We start from the raw sequence: 18565 nt of genomic DNA on the forward strand, positions 1-18565 counted from the left end.
GAACGGTACCATTTAATCTTAAGTAATCCTATTGTAGCTTACCCTTTATTTTATTCCTATATTTCCTTAATCCTTGCTTATTAGTTAATTCTTTATTATGTTAACTGATTGAGTCTTTTATTCGGTTTCACGAATGCACATGATGCAATAGTTAAATGATGTTATGATTTGTGCAATTTTAAAAGATGAAGTCGGTAATCTTTTATCGAAAAATTATTTGTAGACCATCCCAACGTTTTGGTGAAGTCTCGAAATTTTCCTCACTTTGGGATATCTCGAGAAGAACTCGTCTCTACAACCTATTCAAGGAAATCCCATCATCGAAACTCTCGCCCATTAACAAGATAATCGTGGCATGCTATGACAGGATAAAATGATGATATCTACATGAACCTGATTATTAACTTAGTTGGTTCGTTATTCATGCAATCAAATGTTTAATAATTTAAGGTGATTTATTACTTTATTCATATATTTACTATTATTTATGATTTTTTTTAATGTGTATTATTTTTAACAATGATTATTTGAGTTAATGAGTATTGGAGTATAAAGTTCGAATTTATCCGGACGCTTCGATGAAAATCCATCTCGAACTCCGCACCTAAAAAATCCACCAAAAGAGGCAACTCTTTACCCTTTTTAAGTGAAATTCCATCATCGGATCACTCAAAATAATCATTTCATTTTTTATAAAAATTATATTTACATCATGTATTTTTTTATTATATTTATGAGTATCTAAATCTATTTATAATATAAATATTTCTTTCTTTCTTTTTTTTCTTCTATCCTTCTCATTCACTTATTATTATTGGTTGATTTTTTTGTTTATTTTGATTTCTTAAATATATTTTCTCTTATTCATTATTTTATAAATATATTTATAATCTTATAAAACTATATGGAATGCTAATAAAATTAATACTAATAATAACATGTAAACCCAAATAACAAAATATCTAAAACTTACATAAAGTTTTGAGCCCAATGAAACCCAAATGAACTCAATCCACAAGAGCCCACAAGCTTTTCTTCTTTTCTTTTTCCTTTCTTATTTATTGGCCGACTTTCCTTGTCTCTTTTTTCCTTTTTTTTTCTTTCTCTTTTTTCTTCCTTTCCTTCTTTCTCTCTCTCTTCCTTTCCCTTTAGGAGGCGTCTTCCTTCCTGCACTCTTTTTTTCTTTCCTTGGCTTTCTCTCCTCCCCGCTTCTTTATTTTTCTCTATCTCTCTCTTTCCTTTTCTCTTTCTTTTTCTTCTTCTTTCCTTCTCTTCTCCTCCAGTTGGCTTCTCTTCTATCTCTTTCCTTCTTTCAAACTTTCAATCACTGATTCGCTCTCTCTCCCTCAAATTCCCAAAAGCCTCATCTCCCTCTCACCTTCCCTATTGCCAACCCTCGATCACCATTTTCAGATCTCTCTTCTTCCTTTTTGTTTTTGATTACTTTTTTATATTTTTTTGGTTTCTTTTTTTGTTGTAATTTTTGTATTTTTTATTGTGGCTAGGGTAGCCTGCTGGTAGTTTAGGATTTTTGATTTTTGGTTTTTTTTTTTGCTTGAAAGATTTATGTTTTTGGTTGTTTGAATAAGGTTTTTTTTTTAAAGATTGGGTTTTTTTGGTTTTTGTTTAAAACGTTTTCTGGATCGTTTCTTTTGAAAGATTGGGTTTTCTGGGTTGTTTCTCGGCTTCTCCAAAAATTTTCCCCTTTGCCTCCCTTTAACTAGAGCTTTTAGGGTTCTTATAGAACCCAATTGTCCAAGGCAATCATGTTCTTCTCAACATGAATTCCGGATGGGTAGTCTTTAAGTCAAAAACAAATCCACCAAATGACCCAAAATCCCAACCGTTTGAGGAGCATTCAATGCTCTGTATTTTGTTGACAATGGAGGCCAAGCGTGCTTCCAGCTTTTTTTTTTTTAATTTTGGTTTAATTTATTTTATTTATCAAGAAAGGTGTCTACACTTTGCTTTCCGCAAGGGAGGTCGGTTTTTTATCGATCGAACATAGGAAAATGTAAATGTTTAGTTGTTCTATGATGCTGTCAATGGTTTGAGTTGGAGCCATTGCTTATCCTTTATTTTTAGCATAGGCTCTAAATTGTTCTTTTTTTTTTTTTTGAAAGAATGATGTAATTCATTGATTCATCCAGACATCTTACAAGCTGAGAATAACAAAAACTTCTAATAAAGCATTTCAGTTTATCTTAGACCCCCTCCCAATGCGTAACTAAGAGCCTCATTAAAAACCTTCCCATGAAGAGACCTAGGAGGAAACAACCATGGAAAGGGAAAACAAGTACCCTATAATCATATAATCATCGAAGCACATTACCCTCTCCACATTGTAATGCTTTCAAATTAAGCTCCTTATATCTCTAAATTGTTGTTTAGAGTAAATTTTTGTATATATGAGGCGGATCTTCCGTTTTCTCAATTTTAATGAATTATTACATTTTTTAAAAATAAAAAAAAATCAGTTATTCAATTTTTATAAATTAATTATTATATAATGATTTAATTCACAATTTTAACCATGTATAAAGATTAATTACACAATTTGACAGAGAAAAAAAGCACCTAATTTGAATACACATATGTGTATTAATAAATCAAAGTGAAATAAAGTATGTAAATTTAGATGAATTGTTTTTTCCTTTTTTGAAAAGAAGGGATGAATCGTTAATGAAAATGACAATATCTTCAAACTGGTTGTTTTGTCAAAATCCGCATACTTTTATATTGGCTGATTACTTGTTAAAAGTAAACTTCTGTATACATTTCCACTTGACTATTGATGATATTTACATATTTCAACCTTTGAATAAAATATATTTGCTGCGTATGGATTACAAAGTAGCTAGGTGACGAAAGCATTAAAAACCTTTTACTATCAACGATGAAGCAAAGAAAATAAATTTTACTCAAAGCATACTAGAGTTTGTTAAATATTGTAAAAAAAATAAAAGAACATGAAAAAATAACATTGCCATTTTAAAAGTAATTTTTTTTTTAAAAATGACGTAAATCATTAATTCATCAATACATCTTACGAACTGAGTATATGAATATAAAATTAATTTCCGCCCTCTGCTGCTTGGAGCATTATTCTCATTATTTTTTTTTTTCTGAAAGACAAGATATGTATATTCATTTTTCAATGGAAGCGAGCATGCTGCAGAAAGTCTTTTGCCAAGGAGAAGACAAAGACTTGTGACAGCAAAGTCGTATTCTCAGAACGCTCAAGACATTCAAATCATTATTTTATTGAGTAATGTTGATTTCTTGTATTTTTTTCTTGAAACTTAATGATATTTTCCTAACTTGTCATTTATAATTATATAATTAAATCTTTTTTTTTACTTTATGATATTATATTTTACGAGATTAAAAATCTTATATTTTAACTTATATGCTTTATAAGGAGACTAATGAAGTATATATATACAAGAGATTTTCAATGATTTATGAGAGCATCAATTTAATATTTTTGTAATAATAATTTAACAATATTGTTTTTTTGACTAATAGAAGTGACAAAGCGCTGAATCTCAGTGAATCGTGGCAGCAAGGCCACTTACAATGCCCCAAATTTAACATATTTTAATTATATCAATATCGTAATCTAATATAATCTCATTGATTTAGTTAATAATGGATGCAATTGCTACAATTATGTTTATAGAACAAATCTCCTTTGCACAGGGTGCCAGAGATGATTCCCTGGAGCAGTTTGTTCGAAATGCCTATAAAAATTGTTGGGGCTAAGTTAGATATATGTTTATATAACAATTTGCTCATCATTAGTTTGTTTGTTTAATTTATTAATATATATAAAAACCATTTGATTGTAATTATATTTTTTACTTGTACATGTAGGTTCATAAAACGAAATTATCGGCAAGGCAGACATGGAAGGAGTAGAAGAGGTTAAACTAAATTATATATAACTTCAAATAAGCCTTTCTATTTCATACGAGTTGAATATATTGATGGAAAACATATCATTTATTTTTATGACAATTATTATCCTATAACAGCCAGGAAGGAAGGCATAAGTATAGTAGGAAAGCAAGGAGCAGATCCATTATATATATATATATATATATAATATGTATTCATATCTCAGCAAACTCAACTGTTTTCTTGCCGTCATGCGCCTTACGGAAGAAATGTCTGACATAATCCGAGTACAAAACTTGCTTGTAAATCGGCTTCTCACCATTTTCTAGCACTTGAGGCAACGGTCCGATGATATCACCGGGTCTTGGATTGACAAAAATGGGAACTGAAATTCTGTTTTTACTCCCATTGGCAATCACGCGGTGCTCGACACTCCTGTACCGACCATTGCTCAGTATCTGCAATGCGTCTCCAACATTGATCACAAGGGATCCCTTAATGGGAGGAACATGGATCCAGTTGCCACCTTGGTTTCCTTTCACATAGAGACCACCAATTTCATCTTGGAGGAGGATTGTAAGGGAAGAGACATCGGAATGACGTCCTACTCCCACGGTGAGTTCAGGATTAGGACAAATAGGATAGTAATTTAAATTAGTTCTTACTGAACCCATCAAGAGAGACTTTGTTGTTTCATCTATTTCTTTCACATTTAGTCCATTCATTAGAATTTGGAATAATTGTTTAATGACAACTTCAGAGCTCCTCATGTATTCAAGCACTTGCTCCCTGAAAATAAAATATAATATAGTATTTGGTTAATTAAAAGTAAATATATCTTTAAGCATGCACCTTTTTGCTATATATACATGCAGAATAATATACAATTATTAAAACTAGCGTTTGAAGAGTTGAGAGTTGTTACCTGCAAACAGGTGGCCAAAACGCACAAGCTTCCTCCTCGGATACAAAAAAGAGGCTAAGGAAATCTTTCCACTCTAGAGCCTTTTCTGCTTTAGGGCTAAAACTTGTGCCAAACCGCACGTTGCTGGAGGCCGAGTGTTCCTTGGAATACTTTTTCTTTTCCTCGGCGGGGAGCCCAAAGAAGCGATGAGTTGCATCTTGGACATTCTCGAGCACCTGAATGGGCACAGCATGGTTCACAATCTGGAAGAACCCCCACTTCTCTGCTGCATCACAAACAGCTTTTGCCACTTTGGGGTCTTCCCAGTTTGTCATATCGATGATGGGAATGGATTCCTCAGGAATGACTTGGGTGGCACTGGCCCACATCCTTTCCTCCAAAGGTTGGATGTAAGCCTTGGGGAGGGCTTTGAGACCCATTTCTGACAAACCCTTCACTCCATTTCCTTGATTTATGACAAAATCAGTTAGAGCTGAGGAATCAGTGTTGAATAGTTGATCAGCAATTGTTGGAGCCATTGGTAACAGTATCAGTACTTTCTGACTGCCAAGAGAGAGTTGGCTTTCAAAGAAAGTTTAATGAGATTGAGGTTGAGGTTGGTGGTGAAGTACTCTTCATGCCGTTAATGGGTATTTATAAGAGTGCATCGGTGGAGAATTGGCACACCCAAAGGACTTTTCAGATGTGATGTCTATTGTACGTATCTCAATTCTCACCAACCAACTTGGCAAATGTCATGCCTTTTAGGCCTTGCTACCTCGGAACCAGGCCTAAATACGAAAGGAAATTAATGACGTACTTACATCAGTCACTAGTACTATGGAGGACGATCAACATTGAATGCACGCTGAAGAAAAGATTGTTGTTGCATCATTTAAAGAAAAGTCTGGGTTGAATAAGATAGATGTTTTACCCCTCCATTGATCATGCAATGAGAAAGGTTTGACTTAATTTCAAGTAATGGGGTAATATTTTTGATGATATATTTTATTTCTTTTCCAACTTATTATCCATGATGTAATAAAATGACTTATCAATAAATGTATAGTGATTCCTCGCATGCAATATTTAATGAATCAGTTAACTTTACATTGGAATTTTGTATTCATTGATGTCGATTTATTCATTTATTTTATTTAAAGCATTAACTTAAAATTTATTTTATTTTTGAAAGAAACAACTTTATTTCTTTCCTAACTAATTCAATGTTTTTATTAATTTATATAAATAAATAAATAATAGGAAAATAGAAGAAGAAAACAGGAAATTAAAAAGTATTGTTAAAGGAAAGGAAAGATGAAAAGTTTGGAGTAGGAATTCTTTTGAACTAAAAAATTTCTATTGCATTTCTTGTTCAACTTACTCTCTTGTGCATATGTTTGTTAAAAGTAACCCTCATGGATCCAAAGTAATTTGGATACCATATGTTCAGTGAAAATAAGGTTTGTAGGTGAAAAACCCAAGGAAGAACAGACTCAAGGTTGAACATCGAATGAAAAACGGGTGATACTTACTTCCTTTCTCCTTTACTTTCGAAGAATGTTTAATTGATAAAGGTTAATTGATTGTGAATTGCTTGTTTGAGCATTGAATGTTATTCATGTTGCATTTGCTTGAAAATATATATGATTGAGTGTTGATTTTGCAAAACTATTGATTGCGAGGTATGGGAGCATGAAATGCATTTAAACTTGAACACAAATGATTTGATAAGGATGACATGATAATGATATAAGCATATTTGATAATGTGCTCTCACATGCATGCATTCTTGTAGTCTAAACAAGGAAACTAAACCTAAAAGTTAATATTTTTAATTTCCTTATGTCTAAAATGCATTAACCTTCTGAACAACCTTGTTTTAGAATCAAATGTCTAAGTTCAAATTGTTTGACTACTTAAATTGAATTCTTCAATATAGGCTTACATTGATACATAGCTTGAACAAGTTGTCACATATTGAAAATGCTATTATTACTTGTTCTTGATGAAAATGATTGCTTTAGTAAATACTTGAATTCATTGATCTTATGTGCGTACATTGACTTATCATTCCTTGAGAATTGAAATATTCAAACGCTTAGTCTTGAATCAATTCTTGAAATATGTTTCAAGTTTGTTCTCAAATGATTTCTTCAAGATTGTTTTATTGCCTAAGCATATGAAATTGATTATAATGAAACAACTGTACTTCTTGAAAAATATTTTTAGTTCATCTTTCTTTGTGGTCAAGTCACATGCTTATATGATATCTCAACTTGCTTCATCTTAAGATTTGAAGTCTATAACTTGACTTGAGTTATGATCTTGGATGAGAAATTTAAAGTGTCAAGTTATATCATAACATATTATGGTGACATAGTTGAAATATTTTTGAACATGCATTTCAATTTTAACTACGTCTTCTATGAGCCTAAATGACTACATGATCTAAAGACTTTGCGTACATCCAATTTGAGCTTATTGGCTACCAATTGAATGTTAAATTCTTGAATTTTGACAATTGGTATTCATTGATACTTGGATGCTTGCTTTAGATATATTCATGAGTTGAGTGCTTTTTTTTCAATATACAATGACAGGTAGTAGCACTCATGAATTATGAAACAATAAGGAACTTGAATGTTATCCATGTTGCATTTGCTTGAAAATATATATGATTGAGTGTTGATTTTGCAAAACTATTGATTGCGAGGTATGGGAGCATGAAATGCATCTAAACTTGAACACAAATGATTTGATAAGGATGACATGATAATGACATAAGCATATTTGATAACTTGCTCTCACATGCATTCTTGTAGTCTAAACAAGGAAACTAAACCTAAAAGTTAATATTTTTAATTTCCTTATGTCTAAAATGCATTAACCTTATGAACAACCTTGTTTTAGAATCAAATGTATAAGTTCAAATTGTTTGACTACTTAAATTGAATTCTTCAATATAGGCTTACATGAATACATAGCTTGAACAAGTTGTCACATGTTGAAAATGCTATTATTACTTATTCTTGATAAATATNGGATGACATGATAATGACATAAGCATATTTGATAACTTGCTCTCACATGCATTCTTGTAGTCTAAACAAGGAAACTAAACCTAAAAGTTAATATTTTTAATTTCCTTATGTCTAAAATGCATTAACCTTATGAACAACCTTGTTTTAGAATCAAATGTATAAGTTCAAATTGTTTGACTACTTAAATTGAATTCTTCAATATAGGCTTACATGAATACATAGCTTGAACAAGTTGTCACATGTTGAAAATGCTATTATTACTTGTTCTTGATGAAAATGATTGCGTGAGTAAATACTTGAATTCATTGATCTTATGTACGCACATTGAATTATCATTCCTTGAGAATTGAAATATTCAAACGCTTAGTCTTGAATCAATTCTTGAAATATGTTTCAAGTTTGTTCTCAAATGATTTCTTCAAGATTGTTTTATTGCCTAAGCATATGAAATTGATTATAATGAACAAACTGTACTTCTTGAAAAATATTTTTAGTTCATCTTTCTTTGTGGTCAAGTCACATGCTTATATGATATCTCAACTTGCTTCATCTTAAGATTTGAAGTCTATAACTTGACTTGAGTTATGATCTTGGATGAGAAATTTAAAGTGTCAGGTTAGATCATAACATATTATGGTGACATAGTTGAAATATTTTTGAACATGCATTTCAATGTTAACTACGTCTTCTATGAGCCTAAATGACTACATGATCTAAAGACTTTGCGTACATCCAATTTGAGCTTATTGGCTACCAATTGAATGTTAAATTCTTGAATTTTGACAATTGGTATTCATTGATGCTTGGATGCTTACTTTAGACATATTCATGAGTTGAGTGCTTTATTTTCAATATACAATGACAAGTAGTAGCTCTCATGGATTATGAAATATTAAGAGTAGTGTGTAACTTGAACCTTATTAATCACTCTTTTTGCATTTACCCATTTTTTTCATATATGCATACATTTCATTAAATGACTTAAAATCATGATTAGTGAATATAGCCAAAACCTTTCTTGCAATCATGCTTGTGCATACTTGATCATGTCACTTCTTTAATTGATTGCAATATGTGCTAAATGCTTTGGCAATGCTTCATTGATAATGATATTACTTTGATGAGAAAAAATCTCCTAAATTTGATCATTTATACATAATTAGGAGAATCTTTATTGAAATGCTTGCTTGAAAATTTTGTGGAATAGAGGTAACCAAAAAGGGCTAAATGATGATATTCTCATGATGGCATGCTTTTGTTGGGAAAATTCTCTCATAAATTGTCATTCTTGTATTGTCATGATCTTTTGTTGAGAGAATTTCTTTAAAATGTTGAATTGATAGTGCTTGGACAATGCATGATGAAAATTTAAAAAAAAAAGTACTTAATGCAAAATGATATAGTGGACATGCATTTGAGCAAATATGCACAAACTTCTTGAAATTATGAGTATTTGAAGCATATATTGAATATTTATTTAAATACCCATGCTTTATTAGCTCATTGAATATAAGAGTATGAAATTGACATGTTGAATATTCATTGTAAAGCTTATTTATGTTCATGATTTATCCCCATATTTGTCTCATGATCCATCTAAGGGAAGGTAAGATTATGCTTAAATATGATTAACTATTTAATCCCTTCTCCTTGTTGGAATTGAGTTAGTGAATGCTTAAGGGGGACATGGCCATTGACATTGTCTTATAATTCCTGAGCACTTGAAATCTTCAAAAATGATCTTGGCAAAATCTCAACAAGTGGCATTCATCTCTATTAGTAATATCTCTTAAACATCATATTAAATTTGTACTTAATAATGCCTCATATTTGTGCTTGAATGATGATTGCCATGCTTCTTAGTATACTTGTTTACATATGAACTTGTGAATATATTGGCATGATTGGTTGTGTATTAAATTTGTTTGTTTTTAAATAATTACATGATTACTTGATTATTTAGTTAAATGAATATGTGAACATGCTAGCATATAGAGTTGTACACATACCATTAAATTATGTTCATGTTATGTATAGACGTATAAATGTTTAATATTTGACTATGCTTGTAAAAATATATGCATATCTAAATTGAACTTAAAAAGATAAAATGTCAACAGTTTGTTTATCAAAATACATCTATTTGTGGTATCCTTGGCTGATTAATTTATGATATATTCCATAGTGCCTTGATTGCAATGTTGAATATATTTCTTCACACTTTACTTAAATATTTTGCGAAGAAATATGTTATGATTTTTGGATGTGCTAAATGAGTATGTTTCCCTATGCCCTGTTTGAATATCTATTGATTGGGAATACATCTTGATTTAATGCTCTCATAGCATGGTGATTGGATATATTTCTTGATCTATTGATTGNATATATATATATATATATATAGAGTGCATAAATTGCAAAGGTTGAATATATTTTTTCATGCTTTACTTGAATATCTTGAAAAGAAATATGTTATGATCTTTGGTTGTGCTAATTAAGTATATTTCCTTATGCTTTGCTTGATTATATATTGATTGGAAATATATTATGCTTGGATATATTTCTTGCTCGATTGATTGAATATTTACATAGAAATATATCTCAATGTTTTGATTTGATGGTTAGAAATCCTTATTGAACTTAATGCTTATTTATACTTGATGATTATCACTGACCATTATTTCTTAAGTTTAGGTGCTTAACGCTCACTTTTCTTAATCTTTTTGATATAACAAAAATGGGGAGAAGGTTTATGAGCACATTGTAATGCTCTCTATTAGTTGAATTTGCCTTAAAAACATTTTTGAACTTCATGCATATATTGAAAGGGAGAATTTTTCAAAGTTCATATTCATTTCTTATACCTTTCTAATTTACACTTAAATGTTTTCAACAAGGGCAGATAGACTAATTAAGTTAGGGGGAGGTTCCAAGAAATTTCAAATGTAATATGCTCATGTTTTTGTCATATCAAAAAAGGGGAGATTGTTAGCGTTGAGTTATATCATGTTTTGATTTGACCAAAATCACATGTTTTCTTAAACATAATGTTAAGCATTCGAAATTGTCATATACATTTCTAATCCACTAAGGTTACAAAATTCTTTAAAAAACCATGCATCCTTAAAAAACATCTTACAAGCTTTTAAATAACACATTTCAGCTAAGAATTTAAGAGCAAACATGCCTTTAGATGTTTGTTTGAATATAGGTACAAGGCAATGAGAAAATAGTTGGAAAGAACATCAAAAGCTAAGGGAACTTTAAGAAAATATCATATCCTCTTATTAGACACAACTTACATGGATCTAAAATTTGTATATAATTATGGCATTTTTTACTTAATTTATGCCACATATCACATATTTTTAAAATTTATATTTGTTAGCCTTGAGTTATATTTTGTTTTGATTTGACAAAAATAACATGTTTTGTTGAACTTAATGTCAAGTATTTAAAACTATCTCAAATACATTTCTAATCTCCTAAAGTTTCAAAATTGTTTAAAAAGCCATGTATCTTTAGAAAATATCTAACAAGCTTTCAAACTATGCATTTTTAGCTAAGAAATCAAGTGCAAACATGCCTTGAAATGTTTACTTGAATATAGGTACAAGGTAATGAGAAAGTAGCTAGAGAGAAGCATTAGAAGCTAAAAGAACTTCAAAACACAAGTTAAAAGTTCATCCTGGAGAAGCTCAAGTTGATCTGAAGGTTGAAAGAGTGCAAAACTTGAAGATCATAAAGCCCTAGTCCATTAGAGAGGAAGTAAAGTTGACCTTGTTCCAAAAAGATCAAGAAAATCAAGATGAAGAATAATCATAGCCGACTACAGAGGAAGTATAGTCGACTATAAAGGAAATATAGTCGACCTTGTTCTAGAAAGATCAAGAAAATCAAGCTAAAGAATAGCCATATTTGACTACAGAAAAGATATAGTCGACCTTGACAAGTCAAAGGCCATAAACAGTCAACTTTAAGAAGCCATAGTCAATTATAAGAGAAGCATAGTCAAGTATAAAAGGCTAGATTCAAAGAATACACGCTCTCTGGAAATGGATCGACTAGACAACATAAATACTCGACTATTGAAACCTTAATTAAGAAATTTGAAGAACATAGTTGACCCTAAGAGCATTGTTGTCGACCTTCAAGCTTCAGTAACAACCAAATTTGATTCAAACTTGTGTCTAACGGCTCCAAATCATGATCTAGCTATAAATTGATGCATTTGAGCCATTTTGAAGCAAAAGAAGACTTGAGATAAAGTTTCAAACCTTAGAGAGACTACCCACAATCTCATATTCACTCTTTAGTATCGTTTTAGTATTCCATCAAGCATTCAAAGTTGAATCCTTATTTCAATCAAGCTAAAATTTCTTCTCTTACTACAAACAAGCTTAAAATCTTAACATCCAACCTTTGTAGAGGCATTTTCTTATTGAAATTTGTACATCAATGTGAAGGTTCTAGCTTAACCTTGAAAAGCTATCTGGTAAAGGTTATCGCTTCTTATCAAAAAGCAAGAATCCTTTGTGGATTATTTGGGTTATCGATTGATCTCGTAAAAAGTAAGAATTCCTTTATGGATTGTAAGGGTTATTGCTTGATCCCGTAAAAAGCAAGAATCCCATGTGAATTGTGTAAGGGTTATCGCTTCCCATTAAAAAGCAAGAATCCTTGTTAGTGGATTGAAATTCCTTCGTTACCAAGGGAGTGGATGTAGGTATCGAAAAGTTGAAGCACTATAAATTGTTTGTCTCTCCTTAGTTTTTGCATTATTATTTTGTTGTTTATACTTGCTGTAACGACCTACTCCCTGATCGTTACTGTTGTTTGAGACTTGCAAGTAAACCCGTTAAATCCTGAACAAGCTTTAGTTAAGATTCCGGACGATTAGATCAAATATTCTTTTATGCATACAAATCGACTAGTAATAATGATACCGTCGTTACCAAATGTCAATATCCAATTCTCATAAACGTAATGATCACACTTAATACACATTACACAACCTCCAAGTTTTTAACAAATACACATCCGAAAGACTAATAATAATTATAAGTCTGACTATTTGACACAACACAACCCCTATGTAGTGGAGCAACTCAGAGTGAAAGTCTAGCGATGCCATTACCTACGTTGCAGCAAGTCTTGATGTGCTGAGCGAAAGACTTGAGCTGACTACTTATCTGCAAAATGGAGATAAAGGGGGTGAGTCTCATAGACTCAGTGATCATCAACTCCATGAGCAGGGCATAGACCGAAAACAAGCTAGGGGCAAAAGTTTTGAATGTTAAAACATAAAAGTATGAATAAACCAATTAAAATAAAATGAAGCATTTGTGCCTTATTTGTAAAACTAGGAATTTTAGTGCAACGTAACCATTTAAAAATAATTGTATCCAAACCCGTATAAGTATAAGATTTCCTATCTTTGCAATCATTCAACAACTTTACTCAAATCAATCCAAAATAAACACGCATGCTCCCATGAAATCAAGTATTATCAAGCTTATAAATCCATAAATCACCTAGTATGTGGGGTTAAATCCAACATCATAGTATAAATAGGGAAGTTGTGGAAAATCTCGTAGTTCTTACCATGCGAAAGAATACGTATTAAAAATCCAAAGAGATATCACTCTCAAGTAGGTAATAGAAATAAAGAACTCATGGACCCACATCCACATAATAACATCCGAGAGCTCCGCTCCATCAGATCCCACAGCCATGGCAGTCTCGATGATGTTGGCCGACATCGGAGAATCAAGTGGTCGCAACTGCGTTTATCATTCATGGCCTAGCCACGTATATATCACAGACCATGGCCCTAGCCATGTCTAACAGCCTGTCGGTGACCCAAAGGTCCTCTAACTAAAGCTCACTTGTGCACAATGGTCACACTATCTCAATGTGACATTCGACCTGCTCTCAAAGCTTCCGGTTTAGTAAAACCACTTAAAATCAAGTTTGGTTCTCAAAAGCTCATTTAAAACCCATTTCAAAAGTACTAATCATGGTAAAATGGTAAAACTTCTTTTTACATGACTTTGCTATGTAAAACCCTTTGCATGAGGTTTATATGTCAAATCCGCATGTTGAATATGAAATTCATTCATGAATGCACATCACACAATCAATAAGGCACAGTTCGATACAAATCGTGATAAAAAGCTTGTTTCCTGATTTTTAAAATCTCTTATGTATATAATTTAAATATACATAATCAAAACAATTTCAAACATTTTGGCATCCACAATTGCCTAGGATATCTATCAGCTCATGCTGTCCACAAATCGCATTTAAAGTAAATCAACACGTCTATTAATCGTATAACAACATATATATAACATGGAAATTTTGAAATCGACACTCCCTACTCACCTTACAATAGCGGGATACTACGTAGCTATTGACTCGGATGCGTATCTAGCTAATTCTACTTGTCGGTCACCCGTTACCTTGTCTGGCATGCCACCACAGCACACTTTCTCTATTTATATGCTTCCTAGCAACTATGAAAACTCAATACACTTAATTGTACTCATGCATGGCAGCAAATCAACCAATAAATCCTTAACCAAGTCTCATAGTTTTCATCAACATTACCCACAATCATTAACACACAATCCACACACTTTCAACCAACCAAAACCAACACAATATACTATGCTCACATTGCATGCTCACCTTTCGGCTTTAGGTTGAGTTCCACACACATAGTTCATAATTTCTTCACATCCATAGTCACCTTGCTGCCATAACATAAGCAATTAGCACACATTTCACTTCTCCTTTCTACTTGTGATTTCAAGACTAAAACACTTACCCATTGCTTATTTAGCTCCAAAATTAACATGCATTCCAAGATCTACCTACATGCATGCCTCGAGTTCTTTGAATCTTTCTAGATTCTTGCTACCACAAACAAAATCCCACATTATAATTGATTTATAAAGCATGCACTTCAACAAAAATGATAATTGTTTTACCTTTCTTGTCTCGAGTTCACTAGGTCGAACCTTCATTTCTCTTTTTTTCTTATTTCTTTCTTCCTTTCCTCCTTTCTTCCTTTCTCCTTTCTTCCATTCCCTCTTTGCTCCCAAGCTGATTCTCTCTCTTTTTCTTTCCAAATGTACGATTTTTCTCAAGGCAAAGTCATTTTGCTTTTTCTTGGTGTGGACGGATTCTCCCAAGTTCCCAACCACTCAAATTTCCTTTCTTTTTCTTCTCTCATGGGCGGATTGCCCAAGGCTTGGTTATTTTGGTATTTTCTTTTTCTTTCATGTGGTTAAAATCACAAGGCAAAAAGGCTTTTGGGACCTTTCCACCCGCCACCTTCATTGTTCATTTTTTTCTTCTTTATTTTATTTCCTCATTTCCTATTAGACAAACTCATTCTCCACTCAAGTTTCATGCATAAATTTCACTTTACCTTTTATTTGGCCACTTATTCAACCATTCAAGTCTCATGCATGCCACATTCCTTTGTCCTTATTTGGCCACTTTATGCACCAATCCCATTACATGCAATTAACATAGTCTTATCCTTCCTTTTTACTTCACATGGTGGGGGTCTCACATGTCCCCCACTAACTTCTCCTTTTTGCATGTAAGGGTTCGCATGTAATAGTGAATTTCACATGTATATCTCATATTCCACATAATCTAACCCTTCTTCGTTAGTAAATTCTCCTTTTTAACTTTAAATATTGAAATTACAAATGAGTCCTCAAACTTTTCCTTATTTACCATGCAACCCTCCAAACTTTCATCCTTCACAATTTGGTCCTTCTAACATTTGTTCAATTCCAATTTCCTTCTATTTTCCTTCCTTTACATGTGCACATATATGATATAAAATTTGTACTTCGCCCAGATGTCATCATAATATTTAAATATATACTTACCAACTCTAGCTCTATTTAATATAGGCAAGCAGGTCCCACTAACGTCATTTTTATTCAAAATTCTTTCTTACTTCTTCTCCCCCTCTTAGATTAGTCATATAATCCTCTTTCATAACTAATTTCAACAATAGATAAAATATTAATATTTTAATATTATTTTGTTTTAAAATATTTTTTTTACCCGTTGCCGCTCTGTGGTACTTAAATTTATGTCAATTGACCTTTTGTCTCAATGATAAGGTCTTATTGGCTTTTATACAAGGGTACGGGGTGTTATAGTCTCCCCCACTTAAGACAAATTCGTCCTCAAATTTAAATAGAGTGGGTTGGTAGAGCATACCTTAATCTTGAAAAAGGTGAGGGTATTCCTTCCTCATTTCCTCTTTAGGTTCCTAGGTTGCCTCTTCCATTGATCAGTTTTGTCAAAAGATCTTTACTGAGGCAACTTCTTTAGAGTGTAATGGCTTCACTTGTCGATCCAATATTGCTATTGGTTGTTCTTCAAAAGTTAAACCTTCATCGAGAGGAACCAAATCATAATGTATAACATGTGTCGGGTCTTTAATATACTTTCTCATCATAGACACATGATAAGTGGGATTCACTCGAGCTAGCTCCATTGGCAAAGTTAGTCGATATGTTGTTAACCCAATTCGTTCCAAGATCTCGAAAGGTTCAATATATCTTGGACTTAACTTTCCTTTCTTTCTGAATCTTTTACTTCGTTTTAGCAGGGATACCTTTAAAAACACAAAATCTCCCACTTGGAACTCTAAAGGATGACGCCTATTATCTGCATAAGATTTTTGTCTACTCTGAGCTAACTTTAGGCGTTCCCTCACGAAACTCACCACATCAGTTGCTTGTTGCAGCAAATCAGAACCTAAAAATTTCCTTTCTCTCACTTCAAACCATCTAATGGGTGATCTACACTTTCATCCGTATAGGGTTTCAAAAGGAGCCATTCCAATTCTAGCTTGGTAGTTATTGTTATATGCGAATTCTGCCAAAGTTAATTGTTGATTCCATGTGGTTCCCAAATCCAACATTATTGACCTTAGCATGTCTTCAAGCGTTTGTATCACAAGCTCTGACTATCCATCCGTTTGGGGATGATACGTAATACTAAAGTCCAAACGAGTACTTAAAGCTTCATGTAAACTTCTCCAAAACTTATTAGTAAATTGAGGCCTTCGATCAGATACTATAGTCATGGGAACTCCATGCAATCGCATGATACAGTCAATGTAAACCTTGGCATATTTAGCTAACCCATAGCTAGTCTTTACTGAAATGAAGAGAGCAAATTTGGTCAATTGATCCACTATTACCCAAATCGAATCATACCCCCTCTGACACAGGGTAATCCAGTCTCAAAATCCATAGCCACATGTTCCTATTCCCATTTGAGAATCAACAAGGGTTGTAGCAAACCTGGGGGTTTTCCATGTTCAACCTTGACTTGTTGACAAGTTAGGCACTTGGCTACATATTCAACTATATCTTTCTTCATGCTAGGCCACCAATAAACCATTTTCAAATCATGATACATCTTGGTGGCTCCTAGATGCACAGTGTAGGCAGTAATGTGAGCTTCCTCTAAAATATCTTCTCTCAAATTGTCTCGATCCGGCACATATGTTCGGGATTCATACTTCAACAATCCATCATCTCCATACATATATTTCTGATCTCGTTCCTTAAATCCCTAGATTCTTATCACATATTCATTTTGATCCTGAGCACTGCGAATCTGGTCCAAGAGAATCATTGGTTGTACTTGAAAGTGAGCAATAAGGGCACTAGGCCCACCAATATCGATCTTACCCCCATATTGCCTATGCTTTTCCATCCACGCAGTATACTTCTTCGTTCAGCAAACAAATGTGCCAAACTCCCTATAGACTTCCGACTTAAAGCATCAGCTACCATGATTGCCTTACCAAGGTGATATTGAGTGGTATAATCATAATCTTTGAGCAATTCCATCCATTGGCGTTGCCTTAAATTGAGATCACATTGTTGAAATATGTACTTTAAACTCTTTTTATCAGTATATATTTCAAAGCTTTCCCCGTATAGATAATGATGCCAAATCTTTAATGCAAAAACTATCGCTACCATTTCCAAGTCATGGGTAAGATAGTTTGCTCATGCCTTTTGAGTTGCCTTGAGGCGTACGCAATAACTCTTCCATTTTGCATCAACCCGCATCCCAATCCAACTCTTGATGCATCACAATACACAACATAACCTCCTAGGCCACTTGGTAAACTTAAGACTGGTGTCGAAATCAAACACTCCTTTAATCTTAAGAAATTATCTTCACATTGATCAGTCAATTCAAACTTGGCTCTTTTTCGTGTCAACTTCCGATAATCCACACATAACCTCAAACTTCCGTCCTTCTTCTTTACAAATAATATCAGAGCTCCCAAAGATGAAGTACTCGGACGAATAAATCCCTTTTTCCCCAACTCTTGCAATTGTTCTTGCAGTACTCGCATTTTCATCTGTGCCATTCGGTAAGGAACTTCGGATATCGGTTCCGTGTTAGGAATTAAATTAATGCAAAATGTAAATTCTCTTTCTGGGGTAACCTTGGCAACTTTTCTGGGAACACATCCTCAAATTCGTTAACTATTGGTGCCATTTTAATATTCAGAGCCTCTTCCTCCATTAATGCATCTTCCGTGGCTGCTATGCATGCCAAATAATTCTATATGGTTTCCACCCTAGTGACTCCTACCATTGCACGAACTCCTATGTCCATAAATAATAAAGGGCACTTCTTCGGGAAATTT

The 18565-nt window shown here is 32.8% G+C and overlaps 2 protein-coding genes across 2 annotated transcripts; both read right to left on the reverse strand.

Annotated features, from left to right (window-relative positions):
* Positions 4116 to 5409, reverse strand: LOC18589593 (feruloyl CoA ortho-hydroxylase 2). The gene is made up of 2 exons (XM_007014633.2): positions 4826 to 5409; positions 4116 to 4689 (listed from the first exon to the last, which is right to left on the reverse strand). Exons 1-2 carry the CDS (start codon positions 5341 to 5343, stop codon positions 4116 to 4118), a joined length of 1092 nt encoding a protein of 363 aa, XP_007014695.2. The 5' UTR covers positions 5344 to 5409.
* Positions 16856 to 18283, reverse strand: LOC108663268. Its single transcript, XM_018126865.1, has 4 exons — positions 17883 to 18283; positions 17589 to 17763; positions 17196 to 17469; positions 16856 to 17049 (listed from the first exon to the last, which is right to left on the reverse strand). Exons 1-4 carry the CDS (start codon positions 18281 to 18283, stop codon positions 16856 to 16858), a joined length of 1044 nt encoding a protein of 347 aa, XP_017982354.1.

This window comes from Theobroma cacao, chromosome 9 (genome assembly GCF_000208745.1).
Source record: "Theobroma cacao cultivar B97-61/B2 chromosome 9, Criollo_cocoa_genome_V2, whole genome shotgun sequence".
Taxonomy (NCBI): Eukaryota; Viridiplantae; Streptophyta; class Magnoliopsida; order Malvales; family Malvaceae; genus Theobroma; species Theobroma cacao.